The 18,828-nt window shown below is 38.9% G+C and overlaps 1 protein-coding gene across 6 annotated transcripts; it reads left to right on the top strand.

Annotated features, from left to right (window-relative positions):
* Positions 1–1,139: 1,139 nt before the first annotated feature.
* On the top strand, positions 1,140–18,427 carry LOC107802887 (protein SWOLLEN 1). Of its 6 annotated transcripts, none has more exons than XM_075246755.1 (15): positions 1,140–1,516; positions 4,819–6,662; positions 6,783–7,301; positions 8,950–9,260; positions 9,346–9,806; positions 10,385–10,437; positions 10,529–10,636; positions 10,708–12,551; positions 12,859–12,967; positions 14,013–14,187; positions 15,200–15,267; positions 15,354–15,463; positions 15,669–16,484; positions 17,895–17,989; positions 18,145–18,427. In XM_075246755.1, the coding sequence occupies exons 2-15, from the start codon at positions 4,829–4,831 to the stop codon at positions 18,146–18,148; spliced, it is 6,507 nt and encodes a 2,168-aa protein (XP_075102856.1). In that variant the 5' UTR covers positions 1,140–1,516; positions 4,819–4,828; the 3' UTR covers positions 18,149–18,427. The 6 variants fall into 6 exon arrangements, with proteins under 6 accessions (XP_075102856.1, XP_075102752.1, XP_075102826.1 ...); XM_075246651.1 differs by having other exon boundaries at positions 10,520–10,636; positions 10,693–12,551; XM_075246725.1 differs by having other exon boundaries at positions 1,186–1,543.
* The last annotated feature ends 401 nt before the right edge of the window (positions 18,428–18,828 follow it).

Raw genomic sequence — 18,828 nt, 5'->3', positions numbered from 1 at the left:
GGTTATCGGTTTACCCGATAAGATAACTCACTCTAGAGTTAAGCAAAACAAAAAAGACAATTCGCCGGAGTTAAGAAAAAAAGAGAAGAATTCACATATAGCATACTAAAGACTTATGCTAGGAGTAACTAGTAAGGTCTATGAAGAATGAAGATGAAACAACTGAAAAGTGAGGTTGAGAAAGAATATGAGAGAATGAACTGAAGCCCTAGCATTTGTATATACTTAAGGATAAAGTCGTAATTTTATTAATTCTTATTGGGTTATCGGTTAACCCATTAACAAAATTGGCAAACCGAGGCCCGAACCGATAACCCAATAGTAAAAAAATTCTAAATCATTATCGAACTGTTAACCCAATAACCTGATATCGATAATCCAATAAAAAATTAACGGTTCGGGTTATCGGTTTTACCCGATATATGCCCAACCCTAGACTAATATATTTTTATATATAACTTATTATTTAAGGAATATAGTTTAGTGTATGTACCACGTTAATAGCATGTTTGACTAATTTTGTTTTTGGCTAAAGTGTCTTTTTTTTAGTGAAATGTATTTTTCTCAAAGTGAAGTGTTTGACCAAGCTTTTAGAAGAAAAAAGTGTTTTTGAGTAGAAGCAGAAGCAATTTTGAGAAATAAAAAAAAAATACTTTCTCATCGAAAATATTTTTGAGAAAAATATACTTAAAAATACTTTTAAAAAACTGAGTCAAATATTAATTTTTGCTCAAAAGTAATTTTAAATTAATTGGTTAAAGTGCTTTGAGAAAAATATTTTTCAAAATAAGATAGATTTTAGAAGTTTGACGAAATATAGTTTTAGTTAAAAAAGGAAAACAATAATAAAAAGATTAAAGAAGATCTATTGGTAACTCATCTGCGGGTGACTTTAAACGACCGCCCGTCGCTTTAAACCATAGAACAACACGTCTCATTGGCTCCAAAATCACCAGAACCAATAAGATACCACCACCTCATTATATTCTTCCTTTCCTTTTTGTTTTCATCCTTATCATTCCTCATTATTTACATAAAACTCCTCAAAATTTCAAAACTTTACATCACCTCTGAGATTTGATCCCCTAGTTATTCCTTGCTATTTACACAAAACTCCCCACTTTTTCAAAATTCGATCCAGTCCACGTGAAAATAAAAACAAATTTTCACACAGTAAACCCCTTTAGTCACACACAGAGATAAACACACTATTTTTCGTACATATATAAGAAGCTCATTTGCACTCAATTTCGCTATTTTCTTCACTTGCTCACTTAAAAAATTCTTCTTCGTCGCTGAAGCTGTGGAGGTTACAGGCGGAGATATTTATTCTTCCGACGACGTCGTTTAGGTGTGCGTGTTTTGGTTTTAAAAGAGCTAGGTTTAAAGTTAGGGTTAGGGTTTGGCGATTTGGGAGTTGTTGCGTAAAACCCTAGATGGTATGAAGCATCGCGTAGCTGATATCGTTTGGGCTGAGTTGATCGACGGTTGAGATCTTATCACCGGATGGAGGGAGGTAGCAACTCTACACTTAATTCTTCTGGTAACTGTTCATTTCCTCAGCCGTGTAATTTTTTTTTCAACTGTAGTTTTCATGGTAGTTAAATGCAGGTGTGTGACTAGTTAGACTTTGATTTTTATCTGAGTGGTCGCTTGAGTTTTATAAAAGTTGTCCTTTTTTGGTCTCTCTGATTACAACCGAGAGAAGGCAAATTCTAAGATTTATATGTGAAGGGGAGCCTCGGAGCAACGATGAAGTTGTCTCCGTGTGGCATGGAAGCAGCCACTAGTGCGTACCTTAAGGTAGACGGTCTATATCGCATCTGGTCCTTCCCTGGATCTTACGGGATGCTTTGGGCACCTGACTGCTTTTTTTGTTTGTTTGTAGGATTTATATGCCACTAGAAATTTAGAGAACTTCCAATATCAGTATTTTTATTATTATTACTATTATTTTATAGAGTTAACTTATTTTTCGCTTTTATTTTTATTTGGTATGATGATGACATGAGTTGAGCTTAAATGGAGAAATATGCTAAGTAAAGATTCATATAGCAGACCCCTACTTGTTTGGGACTGAGGGGTAGTAGTTGCTATTGTTGAAACAGTTAAACTTTGGAGCGTCTTGGTGGTTAAGGATGAAATGGTGATTTTTTGACTTGGTAAAAAGTTCATTTCTTTAGGTCTGTAGCTAGGTACCATGCCTACCTTTGCTAGTTGAATCCTCAATATCCATTTAGCTTCTTTTGGACCTATTCCAATACTCATTTGTCTTTTTCCTTGTAAAGGAAATACACATTTATCTTTTTGAGGCAAATTAGGGAGTCTTTACCTAGAGGTTCTTAACACGAGGTTCTTTACATTTTTCACCCACTCACAAATCTCTAATCAAAATAGAAAGATTCTTGGCAAAAGTCATTTTAGCGCCCAACGTGTCGCTTAGTGGTCAATGAAGTGGGTTGATAGCCTGAGGTCTCAGGTTCAAATCCTAGCGTAGACAAAAACACTAGGTGATTTTTTTCTATTTGTCAAAGCCTTGGTGGATTGAGGTTCTTGGCACCTGATGTTGGTGGGAGGTAATAGGTATCATGTGGAATTAGTCGAGGTGTGCGCAAGCTGGTCTGGACACCACAGTTATAAAAGACATAGGGGAATTTTTAGCTACCTGTGTTAGGAGAGAGTGGGTTGAAAAGGTTTAAGGCCTTTTTTATTTGCATTTTGTATGTTGTTTAAAACTTTTGTGCATCTGTTAGTAGCTTCTATAATCTTCTGTTCCTGACGCGGTAGTTTAAGTGCCGCACCCGTGTTGACACGCCACTAGTATGGGTGTGGGTATGGGATTCGTAAGGGATTTGGCCAAATAATTTTGGGTACTTTGACCACGACGGGCGGAAAAATTCGAGACGAAATACAATTTGATTCTCGAAGTCTGAACCAAAACTAGGATAAGTTTGAAGAGAATAGCACACCTTATCTAGAAAATGAATTCCTTAATTATCTACAACTTGAGAATAAAAAAAAATCTACACTTTACAAGCTATATGTAAGTATTCCACAAAATTTCTCATAATTTAGAGATATTATTGTATTTTTGAATTATATTTAGCCGTGGATCTCTGCGCCCGCGTCCGTACTGGGATCCGTATCCCCGAATCTTAGAATTTACATCTCGAAGGATCCGATCTTTGATTCGTACACGTGTCGGATACCCGCACCCGTGTCCGAGCAATTTAGATCTTCTGGATTTTCTTTTTAGTTAGGCAACTTTTAGAGAACTATGAATGGTACAATGTTTTTATTGTTTTGTGTTAGCGGGCAGGTACAAAGATAATGGAAATTCAAAAAAAGAAAGCAAAAGAGAAAATAGAAAAGAGATGAGAAGATAATATACAAATATGAATGTTATAGGCAATAAATGGTGTCAGAAATCAACTACCTCATATTAAGGAATTCAATGAAGCACCAAATCTGTTTGAACCCCTCAAGAGGCAGTGAAATCCTCATACAAGCTCCAATGAATGCTTCGTACAACGATGGCATACAACCATCACAATCTTACAAAATGAAGTATCAATCATCCAATTATCAAAGTTGTCTGAACTAAACATCCTATTTGTTGTATAGGGTTATAATAGCTCCCAAGCAAATACCAAAAATGTCCCTCAAGCTAAGACTTAGCATTAACTAGTTGGGATGGATGGATTAATCTGATGTACTTATACTGTTTAGGTATGATTTTGTGGAATAAACATTGAAAAATATCAGATTGGAGTTATGGGCTACAAACTTGAAATTTGAATAGAAGATGATCAAGAGTAAATAATGTGCTTTGAAAATGTTAATGACACACGTCACGACCTTATTGGTGCTTGACGTTACACATGTTTTGGTCGAGAAAAAAATAGCGTGTTAGACATACTTTGGAAAGATTTGGTGTGTAAGGAGTTACCTGTGTTGGAGGGGTGTGTCAAAGGGATTTGGCTTCAAGGTTAGGGGGTTAACTATGTATTCTGCCAAATATAAATAAAAACTATTAGAAGTTCTATACAGCCTCAACCTAATTACTTTGTTTGCTGGTTATTTTTTCCTTCATTCATGTATGAGTAATTATTGAAAATCAGTTGAAGGTTCTGAGGCATATTAATAGAAGCTTCATTTCATGATGTGTTGTCAGCGAAGGATTCTTGGTCGTTTCTTTTTTGTTATTGGCATTATGCTTGTGCATTTGATATACTTCTTTTGTAGTGGTTCAAGTGTGTCTTTCTTTGGTTCACTTTGATGTTTTTCAAGATTTTACTTGGGGATAATTTTGATTTAGCTCTAGTATTGTTGTCGCATCTTTGCATTGGTGCTTTTATATGGTAATCTTCCCACTTTATTCCGTAATATACCATAGATGAAACTGTCACAATGAGGATGTTATTTCCTGGTAAAACCAAATTCCAGACATCAAAAAATAGTCTTGATACACTTTGAAACAAAGCTAACTTGGAGCCAAATGTTGATCTGCCACATCGAAAAGTTTCTTCTGAATTTGATAACAATCAGTAAACAATGATTACACTATATAATCTCACTTGATGAAGAAAATGAATATGATCAACCAAGTTGCAAACATTTGGCTTGAAGTTTAGCTCACATGCCAATTTATAAGTACAACCACAATACTTATCCCAAAAAGGTACAACCACAAACATTTGGCTGTCAAAGTTTAATTTCTTGGAAAGTTTGAATGGCTTAAGGAGGAAAATCTTTTAATATATACTCCATGAATTTCATTGTTAATCGTTTGACTAACTTATATGTTTTGCTGTCCAGGGATATACAGATGGATTACAATGACAATGATTATCAAAGTCATTTAACTGGTGAAGACAGCTCCAAAGTTTCCTCTGTTTTGCATCCCTATGCTCTTCCCAAATTTGATTTTGACGATAGTCTTCAGGGGCATTTAAGATTTGACAGCTTAGTTGAAAACGAGGTTTTCCTTGGTATCCCCACTCAGGAAGACAACCAGTGGATAGAGGATTTTTCTCGGGGAAGTAGTGGAATAGAGTTCAGTTCAAGTGCTGCAGATTCTTGCTCCATACCAAGGCGTAATAATGTGTGGTCTGAGGCAACATCAACAGAATCTGTTGAAATGTTATTGAAATCGGTTGGGCAAGAAGAAATGGTTCCAGGGGACACTATTATTGAAGAGTCAGATGCTGGAAATGAATTGGGTTGCTTAATCCAGCCAGTGGAATCTAATTTGAAGTTGGATGATAAAAGAGACGATATTAAAGAGTCCAGCTCAGCAGCACCAGCAGATGAGTCAGTTGAGTTTACTGTTACATTCTCTAAGTGTGAGAGAACAGAGAGAGAAGGTAAACATATTGCATGCGCTGCAGAAATGCAGGCGTTGGAACGTATTGCTGATAGATGTTCTGACATTGCTGGTGAGAGATGTTCTGGAGTTACTGCTGAGGAAAAGTCACAGACTGAAATAAAAAGCATTGATGAGAATCTAGGGGAAGCTAAAACTTCACAAGATGAATTTCTACCTGATAAATCTGATAGACATCCATCTGTTCCTGTAATTCAAAGTGCAATTAACGAGTGCCTTACAGATGCTCGTCCTGTGAGTGTGGAGATTTTGGATAGTCAGCATAATTTAACCAGCTGTCATAGTGGAAATACAAGTGGTTTACCAAGTGAACATCACAAACCAGAGGAGAAACAAATTTCTGTGAGCAAAGAGAAGAGTAGTACAGGTGATGAAAAGCTGTGTGGAAGTGGCGTTGAAAGTGAAACTTGTACCTCTAATGCCAGTCCTCTCTCTCTCTCTGCTTCAGAACTGGAAGTAGTAAAAGAGCTTCCAACTGATACCAGGATGATTAAATTACAGGAATCTTGCGTGCAAAGGAACGAATGCAGTTTTACTGCTGATGGATGCAAAGAAGATGCTTCTTCTGCTGAACCTCCTGAGATTTGCGGATTGGTGACGGTTTCCTCAAAAGTCTCGGAAGATAAGCTACAGGCTGAAGGTAATAGCATACTCTGTGAGGATGAGGAGGCATCTATAAGTCAGTGTTTAGATTCAAGAGACTCCGAGGACCAAGAAAACGGCTCCAAGGGTCAGATGGAGGTCTCTGCTGTGCAGATATCAGATGGACTGAGTACTTGCAATGAGAAAGAGGAAAATATTCTTGAAAGTCATATCCCACTTAATCTTGGTATGTCAGAGGCATGTACAATATCAGAGCTCTCCGAGCCGTCAAAGCCGAATAATGGTAACGGTAATTGTACTTATTCTCTGGAAGGTCCGAGTAATATACAAGAGGCATCTATTTCTGCTGAACTTATTGTGGAGAGGCCAGTACCTGAGAATTTGGAAACTGGAAATGATGCTGATAGGGTCTCCAAGGGGGATGCATGTGCTGGAGACCGCGCCTCCTCGTCTGTGCCTGTTGGATCGATGGACATATGTGGAGAAAGCTTCCCTTGTGTGGTTGATGTTGATACTACTAATGAGGATGTCTCTAGCGGTAAGGAAAAGGAGGAAGTGCTGCCAGTAGAAAATGAGACAGAGAGATCATGTGAGCGTGACCATGGGGTTAGATCCTCCTCTGTGGGTGAAGAACCTGGAAAAATCTCTGACCATTCCGCATTGATTAAACAAGGTATCATTTTCTATTTCTCATTTTAGTGCTTAAATATTGTAGACGGCCAAATGTGTTTTAGAAATTTAGCCTGTTATAATTTTTTGCTACTTCTTACTGCTACTTGGTGTGACTTTGCAGCATCAAATGCTGGGTTTGAAGGTGGGAGCTTAATCTCAGGTGGCACACCAGTGAGTGTTCCGTTGCCTTCTGGTAGTGGCGCTATTGCAACTGAGATAGTTAATCATGATGAAAAGCTGAAGCCAGTATCAGTTTTGATGGGTTCAGAGCATTTGGCAGAAAAGGAGAAAATGGAAGTTGTTCCCAGTGTAGAAGCACAAGTGGCAACACTGAAGGAGTCTATTGCAGGCCGTCCAGGTCCCCTTTCCGCTGATGAAAAAGATGCATCTGGTGACTGTCATATGGATATAGCACCTGTGATTGTTAATCAGAACAGTTCTATTCAGGGTAATCCCGACACAGCAAGCGACGTTGAGCAAGCAGCAATTGCTGAAGCAAATAGCGAGTGCTTTAGGCATGTGGAAGCATGTGCAATGAATAGTGGTTCAACTATCAAAGAGGGTGATGGTGCTGAGGCAGCTGCTCTTGCAAGGAATCAGGAAATAATTGTAGAAACAGTGGAATTGGGAAAAGTTGGAGGTTGGTCTTTTATTTCCGGCACTCATATAATTATATCTATGATCTGTTGGTTGCTCAGCGATTATCATTTATTCTTGGAAAAATGGGCTTATTTAGGTATACTTGTCTCCCCCTTCCCTTTGCTCCCTCTGGACTGTGGTAATTTAATATATAATTTTTGTTTTAAATTTTCTCAGTTTTATCTACCACAACATCTGGTTGTTGTTTGCTAATGAACTATTTACAAGCTAGTTTTCTTTCTCATTTCATTGTGAGAGAACTTCTTGTTAGTGAACATTTTGGACTTCTATGTTGACTATCAATGATGTCAAAGGCATGCTTAAAGCGTGCTTAAGCCCTGAGGCGAGGCGCAATACATGTTGAGCGCTTAGAGCGCGCTTCGGCTCGCTTAGAGAGCACTTCAGTACCATCATCAAGGCTCTAAGGCATACTTTTCCTTGCCAATGAGTAATCTTAGGGAGGGGACACTAAATAATTGATATTTCACTTTATCATAATTTGTTTTCAATTTTCAATTTCGTTGTTCATATATTTATTAGTCATGCTTATAATTATTAGTCTTAGACTACAAATACACAATTGTATCTTTTCCGTCCATTTGCACCTTTCTTCATCAAAGTCCACGTTTTATTTGCACTTTGCGCTTAAAGCCCCAACGCCTTTGATAACACTCTTAACTACTGAAGAGTTGTCTTTGTGAAAGCATGACATAAGCAGTGGTGTTTGCATTTCATTGAATGCTTTGTGGCCTTATGAGATCCCCATTTATTATGTACTGCAGATGGGTATAATACTAACTGGTCTCAGTGTCCATCATCTTTTGAAGTCAATGGTGTCATAAGCCTCTTAGTGAACATGGGCGATTTGTAGGTTACTTGTTGCTGTTTTATCTTTATTTGCATATTGAGATGTCAGGTTTTGCATACTTATATTCTTCTGCTTTTTCTTTTGTGCTTTATGACCTGTTCATTCTCTCTTTAGAACCAATTGTATTGCTTGTTCAGTGATCAACTGATTGACAGATTGAATTGTCTTACTGTGTCAGTTATCTATGCCAAATGGAAGAATTGAAACATGATCATAGGGCCTTATGAACTCAAAGATAACTTGGACTCTCTCTCTCTCCTCCCTCCTCGTTTCATTATACCAAGTACCTATTAGATGACATTATGAGAATAACTTCACAATTCCTTTCTCATTTTTAGCCTTTTCAAATATCGCTAATCTATAGGCAATATCTCTGTGATCATATATGTGCATGTGTAATAAACATATGAAAGCATATGAGTATACTTCAAGTAATGCTGGACGAGCTCAAGGTTCTTCATTTTGTCAAATCACACAATTATGAGTTTATTTTAAAAAATGGATAGAAGAAGAAAAGAGCTTTGGACTCATTTGAAATTTTAGAATGTCTCTTGGTCGGGAAGGGGCTGATAATAGATAATGGTTGGTAATGATTTAGATAGAAACCTGCAAAAAGGAGCATTGCCTGGGTGGAGTGCAATACATAGCATCGAGTTCCTTGAAAAATTCTAAATGAGAATTGAAAAGATTGGTAGCATTCGACGCTTGTTCTTTTCTGCGAAAGGCCTTTTTTTTTTTTACAAACAAAAGGAGTTTTGAAATGATTTAGTTGCCTTTGCAGTTCAGGAAAGTTCTGGCGTAATTGGAGGACCTAAACATGATTCTGTTGCTTTCGTAAGTTGTTCTGCTATTTCACCAAGTGAAAAGAAAACAGCAGAGATTAGAAGTAGTGCTGTAGTTGAGAATGTTGCTCCCCTTGTTGATACAATTGAAATTGGTGGTAAAGCGCAGTCCACCTCCATAAGTTCAGGAGAAAATGCTTCCACTAAAGCAGATAGGAGCTTTACTTTTGATGTAAGTCCATTGGTTGTTAATGCTAAGGGAGAAGCAGACAAATCAATCACTAGTACTCAAGCTTCCCAACTAACTGAGGTCTGCATTGTCTTCTACAATCGTATTATTTTATTTTTGTATTATGCTTCTCATAGCTCCTTAATCTGTTCTGACTGAATTACAGTTGAAGGCTGGGGATGGACTGCTTTTGACATCTGGCAGCAGACAAACTGATACTAAGATCGTGCAAGAAATTTCTCTTGTAAGTCCTCTAGTAACTGACAAAGCGGCTCAGTCTGGAGGTGCTAAGGGTGAGCGCAAGGCAAGACGTGGCTCGAGTAAATCAAGTAAAGAAAATCCTAAGAAGGGAAACCAAGTGAAGGAAACAAACTCATTGAAGCAGTTGGATAGAAGAGACAAATCAGGTGCTCTGTTTAGCCCTTCTGTTGCTGCGCAGAAATTGCAAATTGAAGCTGGAAACAACGAGCGCAATATTACAAAGTCCAATGGGGTTGTTTCCTTTCCAACTTCAAGTTTGCCGGATTTAAACACTTCATCTACTGCATCTGTATTGTTTCATCAGCCTTTCACAGATCTGCAACAAGTGCAACTGCGAGCTCAAATTTTTGTTTATGGGTCTCTGATGTGAGTCCTATATGCCACGTTCTTAATTTATATGCATATGTGCTGGTAGCTATCCACGTTAAAATAAGACCATGTAGTGTAAGCACAAAAATTGCACTAGAGCATGTTTGGATGTAGGTATGACTTCATATGGCGGTGGGTAGGAATGCTTGTTTCCTCTTTTTTGATTATGGGAATTAGCAACAAAACTTTCAAACCACCTACTACTTTCCACACCAGAGCTGCATTTAAAGAAGAAAATTATAAAGGAAATAAGAAAAAGGAGAGAGTAGACTTTTGAATTGACAGGATAGATTTGAAGGTGAGAAAAGAAAGAGAACGAGACGAGTTATTTAGATTGATAGGATAGACTTGAAGATGATATTTCTTTCTTCCAGTTTTGTTCAAGTATATAGTTTTGAGTTCAAGGAAAGGGAAGAACATCTACTATTTTGGTGGGTGTCCAATTGGTCTGATTATTTGATGTTGCTAGACCAACTCACTAGTAATGCATACTGGAAGGATTGTGAAATAGCCTGCCCATCTAACATGTATATGATGTATATGTTTAATTTCATTGTTTCAAATGGTTGCTGCAGACAAGGTGCTGCACCAGACGAGGCTTGCATGATTTCAGCTTTTGGGGCATCTGGTTAGTTTGTCTGCTTGTGTTAGTTATATTTTCATGTTTTACTTTCTTTTCTAAAACTTGGACAATTTATTTGTTACTTGAGGCTCTGCAGATGGAGGGAGAGGTCTGTGGGACCCTGCTTGGCGTGCGTGTGTTGACAGGATTCGTGGACAGAGATCTCACACTGGAAACAATGAAACTCCGTCTCATCCACGTTCAGGTAGAGGATCTCTATTTTTTCCCCTTCATGTTATGCTGCTACTGATTGTACTTTAGAAATGAGAAATGCAGGTCCCAGAACTCCAGATCAAGCTAACAAGCAGGTTATGCATCAAAATAAAGTTACTACTCCGGCAACTGGACGAGCAAGCGGCAAGGCTATCAATTCACGCGTTGTTAGTCCTATTATACCACTTTCATCCCCTCTTTGGAATATACCTACCCCCTCATGTGATGGGCTGCCATCTAGTGGCATGGCCAGAGGTGCTGTCATCGATTATAAGGCACTTTCTCCTATGCATCCCTATCAGACTCCACCAGTACGAAATTTTGTGGGACACACTGCCTCTTGGCTACCACAGGCCCCTTTCCCTGGTTCCTGGGTTGCTTCTCCACAAACTTCTGCCTTTCCTGCATTGCCTGTTACAGAGCCTGTGAAATTAACCCCCGTAAAGGAGTCATCCTTGTCCATTTCTGCTGGTGCAAAGCATGCAATGCCTGTTTCAGTGGCTCATGCTGGGGAAAGTGGTATTCTGGCTGGGGCTTCTCCGCGTGATGAAAAAAATGCCTCAGTGTTGCCTGCTGATCAGAAATCTAGAAAGAGAAAAAAGGCATCTGGTACTGAGGATCGTGCCCACAAATCTTTGCGTGGTTCCTCTTCTGAATCTGTTCCTGCCCCTGCAGTATGTACTCAATTATCAAGTAAAGCCCCGGCATCTGATAATTTTGGCCAGTCATCATCGGTTGCTGTTGCACCATTGGTTGCTCAAAGCCAGACAGGACCTGCATCTGCTCCCATACTTGGCCATTTTTCAACGTCAGTTGTCATAGCACCTCTTTCTAGCTCTGCCCCTGTAAACAATTCTGATATACCGATCATCTCTATCCCATCTTCCACTGATCTCTCTAAGAGAGAGCTTTTAGGAAAAAAGGCCTTAACTTCGGAGTATTTAGGCAAAGTTGAGGAGTCTAAGCTGCAAGCAGAGGAGGCCGCTGCAAGTGCTGCTTCTGCAGTCAGTCACTGCCAAGATGTGTGGAGCCAATTAGATAAGCAAAAGAATTCTGTTTTGGTGGCGGATGTGGAGGTTAAGCTGACATCTGCTGCCGCTGCTGTAGCAGCTGCTGCTTCTGTTGCAAAGGCAGCCGCGGCTGCTGCTAAGATTGCATCAAATGCTGCAATGCAAGCTAAACTGATGGCGGATGAGGCATTGATAGCATGTGGAGTGAGCAATCCTGATCAAACCAGTGCTGTCTCTTTCCATAACATGAACAACTTGGAGAGTGCCACTCCTGCTTCCATATTGAAAGGTCGAGAAGTTAGCAATAGTTCTGGTTCAATTATATTCGCTGCTAGGGAGGCTGCGAGGAGAAGGATTGACGCTGCTTCCGCTGCATCAAAAAATGCTGAGAACTGGGATGCTATAGTTAAGGCTGCGGAACTGGCAGCTGAAGCTGTGTCACATGCTGGAAAAATTGTAGCAATGGTTGATCCTTTGCCCCTGAATCAATTAGTGGAAGCTGGTCCTGATAACTACTGGAAAGTTTCCCAAGCACCTTCTGGGCATGGCGGCAAGGGTAAAAAGGTGAATGGGGATGAATCTGGTATTTCAATTGTCGAAAAGATTCCTGGCATCTTTTCCAAGAGATCTGAGGGTCCGTCTGATGAAGACACGACCCCTGCTTGCGAGCCTACTGGTGTTTCAGGCAACATGGCAGAGGACAACGTGAGGAATGAAGAGGTTATTCAAACTCCCGTTACAGGTGTCGAAAAGGATGTAAGAGGAGCAAAGGGTCATAGTATGCCAGAAATGAGCAAGACTGCAGGCCTAAATGCTGACTCCAGGTTGGCTTCCCATGATGTGGAAGCATGTGGAGATGCTGCAAGCTCTAAAATGCAAGAAGGTTCCCTTGTGGAGGTTTGTTAATAATAACTTTATCAGCCTTTGGCTGCCTTATTACTTGTATGATACTCGGTGTAAGATCCTATTGAAATGAGTAGTTCTGGGAGAATTTCCCAGTGTTCTTTTGCATCGAATTGTTTTCTGAGGATTTGTGCACGTACAGAAGCTATACATTTGGAACTTGCGCTTTTCTTCTTTAGGGAATTTATTTTATCCATCATGCCCCATTTTCAGCGGCGCTTCACTGTTTATTTGTTTGTTTATTTTATTGATGATGTAGCTCATTGCTGATTTAATTTATTAATAATTTTTGTACTGACAGGTTTTTAAAGATAGTGATGATGGTAAGAGAGCCTGGTACTCAGCCAAAGTGTTGACTTTGAAGAATGGAAAAGCTCTCGTTTGTTACACTGACCATCAATCTGATGAAGGTAAGCTGAAAATGATACATTTTTGCAAGTTATTTGATTGGTGTGGAGAGACGTTGGTCTTGAGTATTAGGGGAATAAGTGAAACTTGCCTCTCCAATTGTTCATTGCATCTGGGATGAGTAATTAGTGTTCAATTTGGGATTTTTGGATGCAATTGCTGCTAGTCTAAGCATATCGTCATGCCTATGCTTGTAAGTTTAATTTTTGTCGATGCTTGTTAACATTACAACATGGTTGGGGGCTTGAGTTGAGTCCTAGGGGGTTAACGTTGAAAAAATTCTCTGTCGCCCTGTCCAGGGGGAGGGTTTTAGGCAGTGGGGTTTACCCAATCAAGAAAAAAGAGATTCATTCTCTTTTTGGACTCTATCAAAGAAAAGAACCCACGAATGGTGAAAATGCAAACAAGAACTAGATGATATGCATCTCTTGTTTTGTCTAATGATAGTAGATTGAGTTGGTTAAGAAACAAAAGCTCATATCTTAAAATTAGAATGTGAGCTGGAAGTATGGGGCCACTTACATTTTACAATTGTAGCATGGCCTTATGGAATATTGCATTTCCCAAGTTGGCTGGAGTAATATTAGAAGTCCCTTGTTTGGTTGGGCGTGTGGTGGTTAGTGAACTTCTAAAGTTCAACCATTAATTGACTTGTAATATTCAGCAAAGACTTGCTAAGCGCTCACTTATCTATTCTTTGCCTTAAGTTGTGTTTCTTCAATTTTAGTAAAGACCTTGCCTTTTTTTCCCCTTGGAGTTTCTCATTTAGTTCAATAGATGTCACAAGTGGTAAGTTAGAACTTCTGCTCTTCGTGGAATCTGAAGTCCAACAATTGTTACCTGGAACTCAGTACTTACATTCTTTTGCCTTCCATAAAATCTAATTTCAAAGTTTGTCATGACCTGACCCTTGTTTCTGCAGTAATCAGATAATTTTAGTCGTACATATGGAATATGACTAGGAAACCAAAAAACATCATTCTTTGTTGTCGTTATGGCTAAGGACTTTGTGGCTTAAAAACTGGTTTATACCTCTGAATCTTTCAGGGCTTGAACAGTTAAAGGACTGGGTACCTCTAGACGCAGACAGTGACGAAACACCAAGAATACGTCCCGCACATCCGGTGACTGCTCTGCAAGGAGCAAAAAAGAGGCGAAGAGCAGCTGTTAAGGAGTATACCTGGTATGTAGGAGATAGAGTTGATGCATGGATCGACTATCGGTAAGTTCAAATCTCTTTTTATCACATTAAGTCGCCAATTCCCTCTCCTAATGATTGTGAGTTCTAGTCTTCTCCTTCAGTCCTTGACAATGAATGTTTTTTTGGGATGTATGTGTGTAGGTAATATATATGCATCAGAACAATTTCTTTGATTTATGACATATCCTTTTGGTTAAATTATTTCCTGCATTTTAAGATGATAATTACTAAGTTGGAGAAGGGTAGAGGGGCGAGCCCATAATCCTCAAGTTTTGAAGGATGCGGATGGCCCAACGGATCGGCTCCAGACTGATTTTTGTGTCATAAAAAAAGCAAAACAATTGATAATAGTTTTTGACTTGTGGCATTATAAGAATATTGTTCATCAGCTTTTGAATGTCTAGAGGTCTTATTCTCCTTTGAGCTTTATTACATGTGCCTAATATGGCAATTCATGTTACGCTAATAAATTTACATTGTTGAACAAGCACTTTTCTTGATAGAATTTGTAATGTAGTTCGCACTGTGCTTCCAAAAGAAATAAATATACATATGAAATTTTATTATTTTTGATCTTATTCTCAAGTTCAGAAAGCAACCAGAGCTTCAGGCTAGTGGTAGGATCGCAACGCGTGATGTTTGGGTTAGGCACACTTTGCGGGTTCAAATCCTGCCACAGACAAAATCCTGGTACTTAAGTGGAGAAGGATGGAGGGGCGAGCCCCGCTATCCATAAAGTTTCGGACCTAGCCCATGGGAATTTCTCAGTTATAGAAAAATGGAAGTAATTTATCATAAAATCCTGTTTGTTTTTATCTCAGTAATTCAGACTTTGTCAGGCCAGAGTTGGCCTGAGGAGATATATTCTTTTCTTGTTTTTTCTTCTAGTTTTCGCCGACCCCAACCTGTTTGGGACTGAGGGTTAGTTGTTGCTTTTGTTGTTTTCTTTTCAGTTTTGTAGTTTAATATCTTTTCTCAATATGAATTTCATTTTTCCAACATCTCGTTTTCTTTGCCCTATCCTGTGTCTTAGCTGGCGAGAGGGGGTCATTGCTGAAAAGAACAAAAGGGATGAGACTACATTTAGTGTCAACTTTCCAGGTATTTTTAATGTTTGAGACTCAATTTTTTTCTACCATTCTATGTGGTTGATTAACTGGTAAGATTTTCTTGCGTCATTTCTTCAGCTTATGGAGATACCGCAGTTGTCAGAGCATGGCATCTCCGACCAACTCTTGTATGGAAAGATGGGGAGTGGGTGGAATGGTCCAGGTCAAGACATGACTTCTTGTCCCAGGTCTGCATGTATACATACCTTCTAGTCTTCTCTTTTTATCAAATCTTCAAGAATTTGATTTATTCAGCTTAGTTGTTTATCTATGGTCAGTGTGGTGTGCCTTATTTGTGACCTGGTTGTTTATTACCTAAATAGTACCTAGTTGTTAATCTACAGTCAGGGTGATGTGCCTTATTTTTGATCTAGTTGTTTATTACATAAATAGGGCGATACACCTAAGGAGAAGCGAATTAAGCTGGGAAATCCTGCTAGTGAGGATACAGGAAATGACAGTCTCTCAGAGAAAATGGTTCCGTTGGTGCCAGTGACAAATGAACCAACAGCATTGCTTCCTTTGTCAGTCAATGAAAAAACATTCAATATTGGGAGTAACAAAAATGACAATAAGCCCAACACACTTCGAACAATGAGGTCTGGTTTGCAGAAAGAGGGATCAAAAGTTTTTGGTGTTCCTAAGCCAGGAAAGAAAAGGAAGTTTATGGAAGTAAGCAAGCATTACGTTTCAGACAGGGCAACTAAGAGTGATACTGCACATGGTTCAGCTAAGTTCACAAAATATTTGATGCCTCGAGCAACAGGAGCTGGTGGATGGAAAAACAGTTCTAGAATTGACCCGAAGGAGAAACAAGTGACTGAAGCTCGACAGAAACCTCCTAAACCCAATAAGCTTCCTAGTTCAAATAGAAATTTGAAGGATAATAGTATTACTTCCGCTGGAGATGCTAGCGGAGCGGTAGGTGATGCAGTCAAGTATAATAAGAGTGAAGGACAACAGCCTAATGTGGTCAGTTCTGTGGCAAATGCTGAAGGCGGAGCTGAAGGTCCCATGAAATTTTCTTCAGAAGCTCTCCCTGCCAACATCGCCAAGAAAGCGTCAACATCATCTCACAGAGGTGAGGGCATGAAGAAGAAGATCCCTGTATCTAGGATGAAGTCAAGTAACGTTGAAGTACAGGACAAATTGATACATGAAGTTAATGAACCCCGGAGATCAAACCGAAGGATTCAACCAACATCAAGGGTAAGCCTTCTCTTTGATTTAAGTATACTCAACTTCTGTGAGGATAGACTCTTTCTTTTATCAGCAAAAGATAAGTTTATTGATTTCCAGCAATAAGTGAACTGCCTCTCTACCTAACATTGTTCCTCAAGTTATCTTATGGTCTGTCTGGCTTGAAAGAAACAGTAGAATTTTTGAAGGCAAAAGAAGAAATTTACAGTGCCTTAAACTTAATTGCATTTTGTTGATCGCTTTTTGGTGCAAACTGGTTTTGGTACCATATGTAGATGATATTTTAGACGCAATTGCTGATTTGCACAACCTGTAATTACGCCTGTTGCTTAGTGCAAATATTTATATAATATATTATTTACCCATCAAAAAAAAAAGTGAACTACCTCTCTACCTTCATTAGGTAGGGGTAATGTTTGCGTACACTTTACCCTCCCCAGACCCCACTATCCCACTGGCTTCTTGTTGTTGAAGTGAACTGCCGGGATACACGCGTGCACACACACAGAGTGTAGCTACATCACAGGTTGTGCTAAAAAGTTTCAATCATGGCTAATAACATTAGCTTAAGCCATTTGCACAAAAAAAATAAAATAAAGCGGTTTATCTGTATATCATTGTAGTTGCAGAATCTTTTTTGCTCTAAAAATTTGTTGCGTTTCTGTCCTTGAATGGAGAATGGACGTTCTTTCAGCATTTTTGGGGATTAGTTTTTGGACAATATTGAGATTGCTTTAGTAAGCACGTTGCTAGCAATTAGTGCAGTCTAGATTAACTAATATGTTAAAGTGAGTATATTTGAGAACATTAGTTAAGCTAGCAAAGGTTTCCAATATCCTAAAATTAGGTGTCAAATGATTGGAGGGCGTTGAAGCAGTAGGATTTTATTTGTCTTGACCAATGAAAAGACATCATTAGAACATAGAAACACCTGCATCATGAAGAGTCTAAAGCGAATTGGAAAATAGACAGTTTACTTAACCTGTTGTGTTTTAAAGTTGACCACCCATTTCCTGCTTGTTTTTCCTTTCACTGCCTGATTTAATTTGTAAGCTGGGAGAAGAAACAATCTTTCATTTCATATGGCCGTTTTAAAGTGTGCTCTTGGTATGCTCTTTGGAAGAGAATGTTGGGAACTTATATTGTGCCATCAGTAACCTGGCCCCACCATTACAGTGCCATCCTTTCCCACTATTTTGGCTACCAAGTAAAGATCGAATTCAGCCCTTTTTAAATGTCATTTCCATTAACAATTGGAAGAAATCACCCTCCGGCTCTTCATGGCTACCATTTATGTTTTGTTTAAGTTGTCTTATTTCATTAATTAATGGTACTCAGGTAAGCCTGCATACAGAAGGTTTAGATAATTGCTGGTTAGGAGCAAAAAAGTTAAATTGGTGTTTGATTTGTTACGTGCAGTTATTGGAGGGACTACAGAGCTCGCTGATCATCTCTAAACTTCCATCTATTTCACATGATAAAGGTAACAGAAGCCACAGCAGGGGTGCATCAAGGCAAGTTTGAAATACCTCCCATTTGAAAAAGAAAATGCAGTAAAAAAGATTCACGTGTCTCGAGTTCTTTCACTGATCTTTTGCCGCTTTAGTATGTTAGCCAAACTATCGGAAAGCAGGATTTGGGTTGTAAAATTGCTCTTTTTTCCCCGCAGGTAATATTGAAGGTGGAAAAGCGCTTATAAATGTGTCTGCTCAGCCCAGATTATCTCATGTAGCTATTAGGATGGCCTAGCGTTTAATGTTTTTCCTGTACATTTAATATAGAGATGAAAATTGGGATGGGAAGTTCTCACTTCCTGGCTGTAAAATTTAGGCAGTAGATGTCCATAATGATTTAGTCCTTTCCAGAATTTGTGGAGGACTGTTCTAGCCGAAATAGGTTGTAAATGGGACTTCTTCATGTTGGTGGTTAAAATTGCAAGAATTATTTAGGAACGATCTATCTTCAAATATTTGCAGTCTTCGCAGGGGTAATACTACCTGCGAAGACTAGAAGGCCGATCTAATAGTTACCTTAATATGCCATTGGAAAATGCCCTGGAAACAATTTTCATTTTTAGCGGCTGATGTTTACCATCATTGCTCCAAGCATAGTATGCAACCTTTCCATTCTATCATTTACCTGCTCAAAACTAGCAATTGCAGGTTTTCACGGTTCCTTTTAGGAGTGAACAAGTGATCTTTGTACGAATAATTGGACTGCCCAATTATTAATCCTTTCTGGTTCATTTATCCTTTACAACTCTTGCGGCTACATCCGAAGAATCATTATTCGCTAAAACTGAAGTGCAGTCGAGAATCAACCTTTTTCCAGTTAGGTCGGGGGCTAGAGATTA

Source organism: Nicotiana tabacum, chromosome 1, assembly GCF_000715075.1.
Source record: "Nicotiana tabacum cultivar K326 chromosome 1, ASM71507v2, whole genome shotgun sequence".
NCBI classification, from domain to species: domain Eukaryota; kingdom Viridiplantae; phylum Streptophyta; class Magnoliopsida; order Solanales; family Solanaceae; genus Nicotiana; species Nicotiana tabacum.
Note: the sequence above shows the minus strand (reverse complement) of the source record. Positions and strands in the feature narration are given on the sequence as shown.

What these genes read in the sequence shown, in the direction of transcription:
- LOC107802887 (XM_075246651.1), top strand. Translation starts at nt 4,829, where the DNA reads ATGGATTACAATGACAATGATTATCAAAGTCATTTAACTGGTGAAGAC. An exon ending in AAGCTTCCCAACTAACTGAG is followed by an intron (nt 9,261 to 9,345) that starts GTCTGCATTGTC and finishes ACTGAATTACAG; the next exon opens with TTGAAGGCTGGGGATGGACT. An exon ending in GATGCATGGATCGACTATCG is followed by an intron (nt 14,188 to 15,199) that starts GTAAGTTCAAAT and finishes CCTGTGTCTTAG; the next exon opens with CTGGCGAGAGGGGGTCATTG.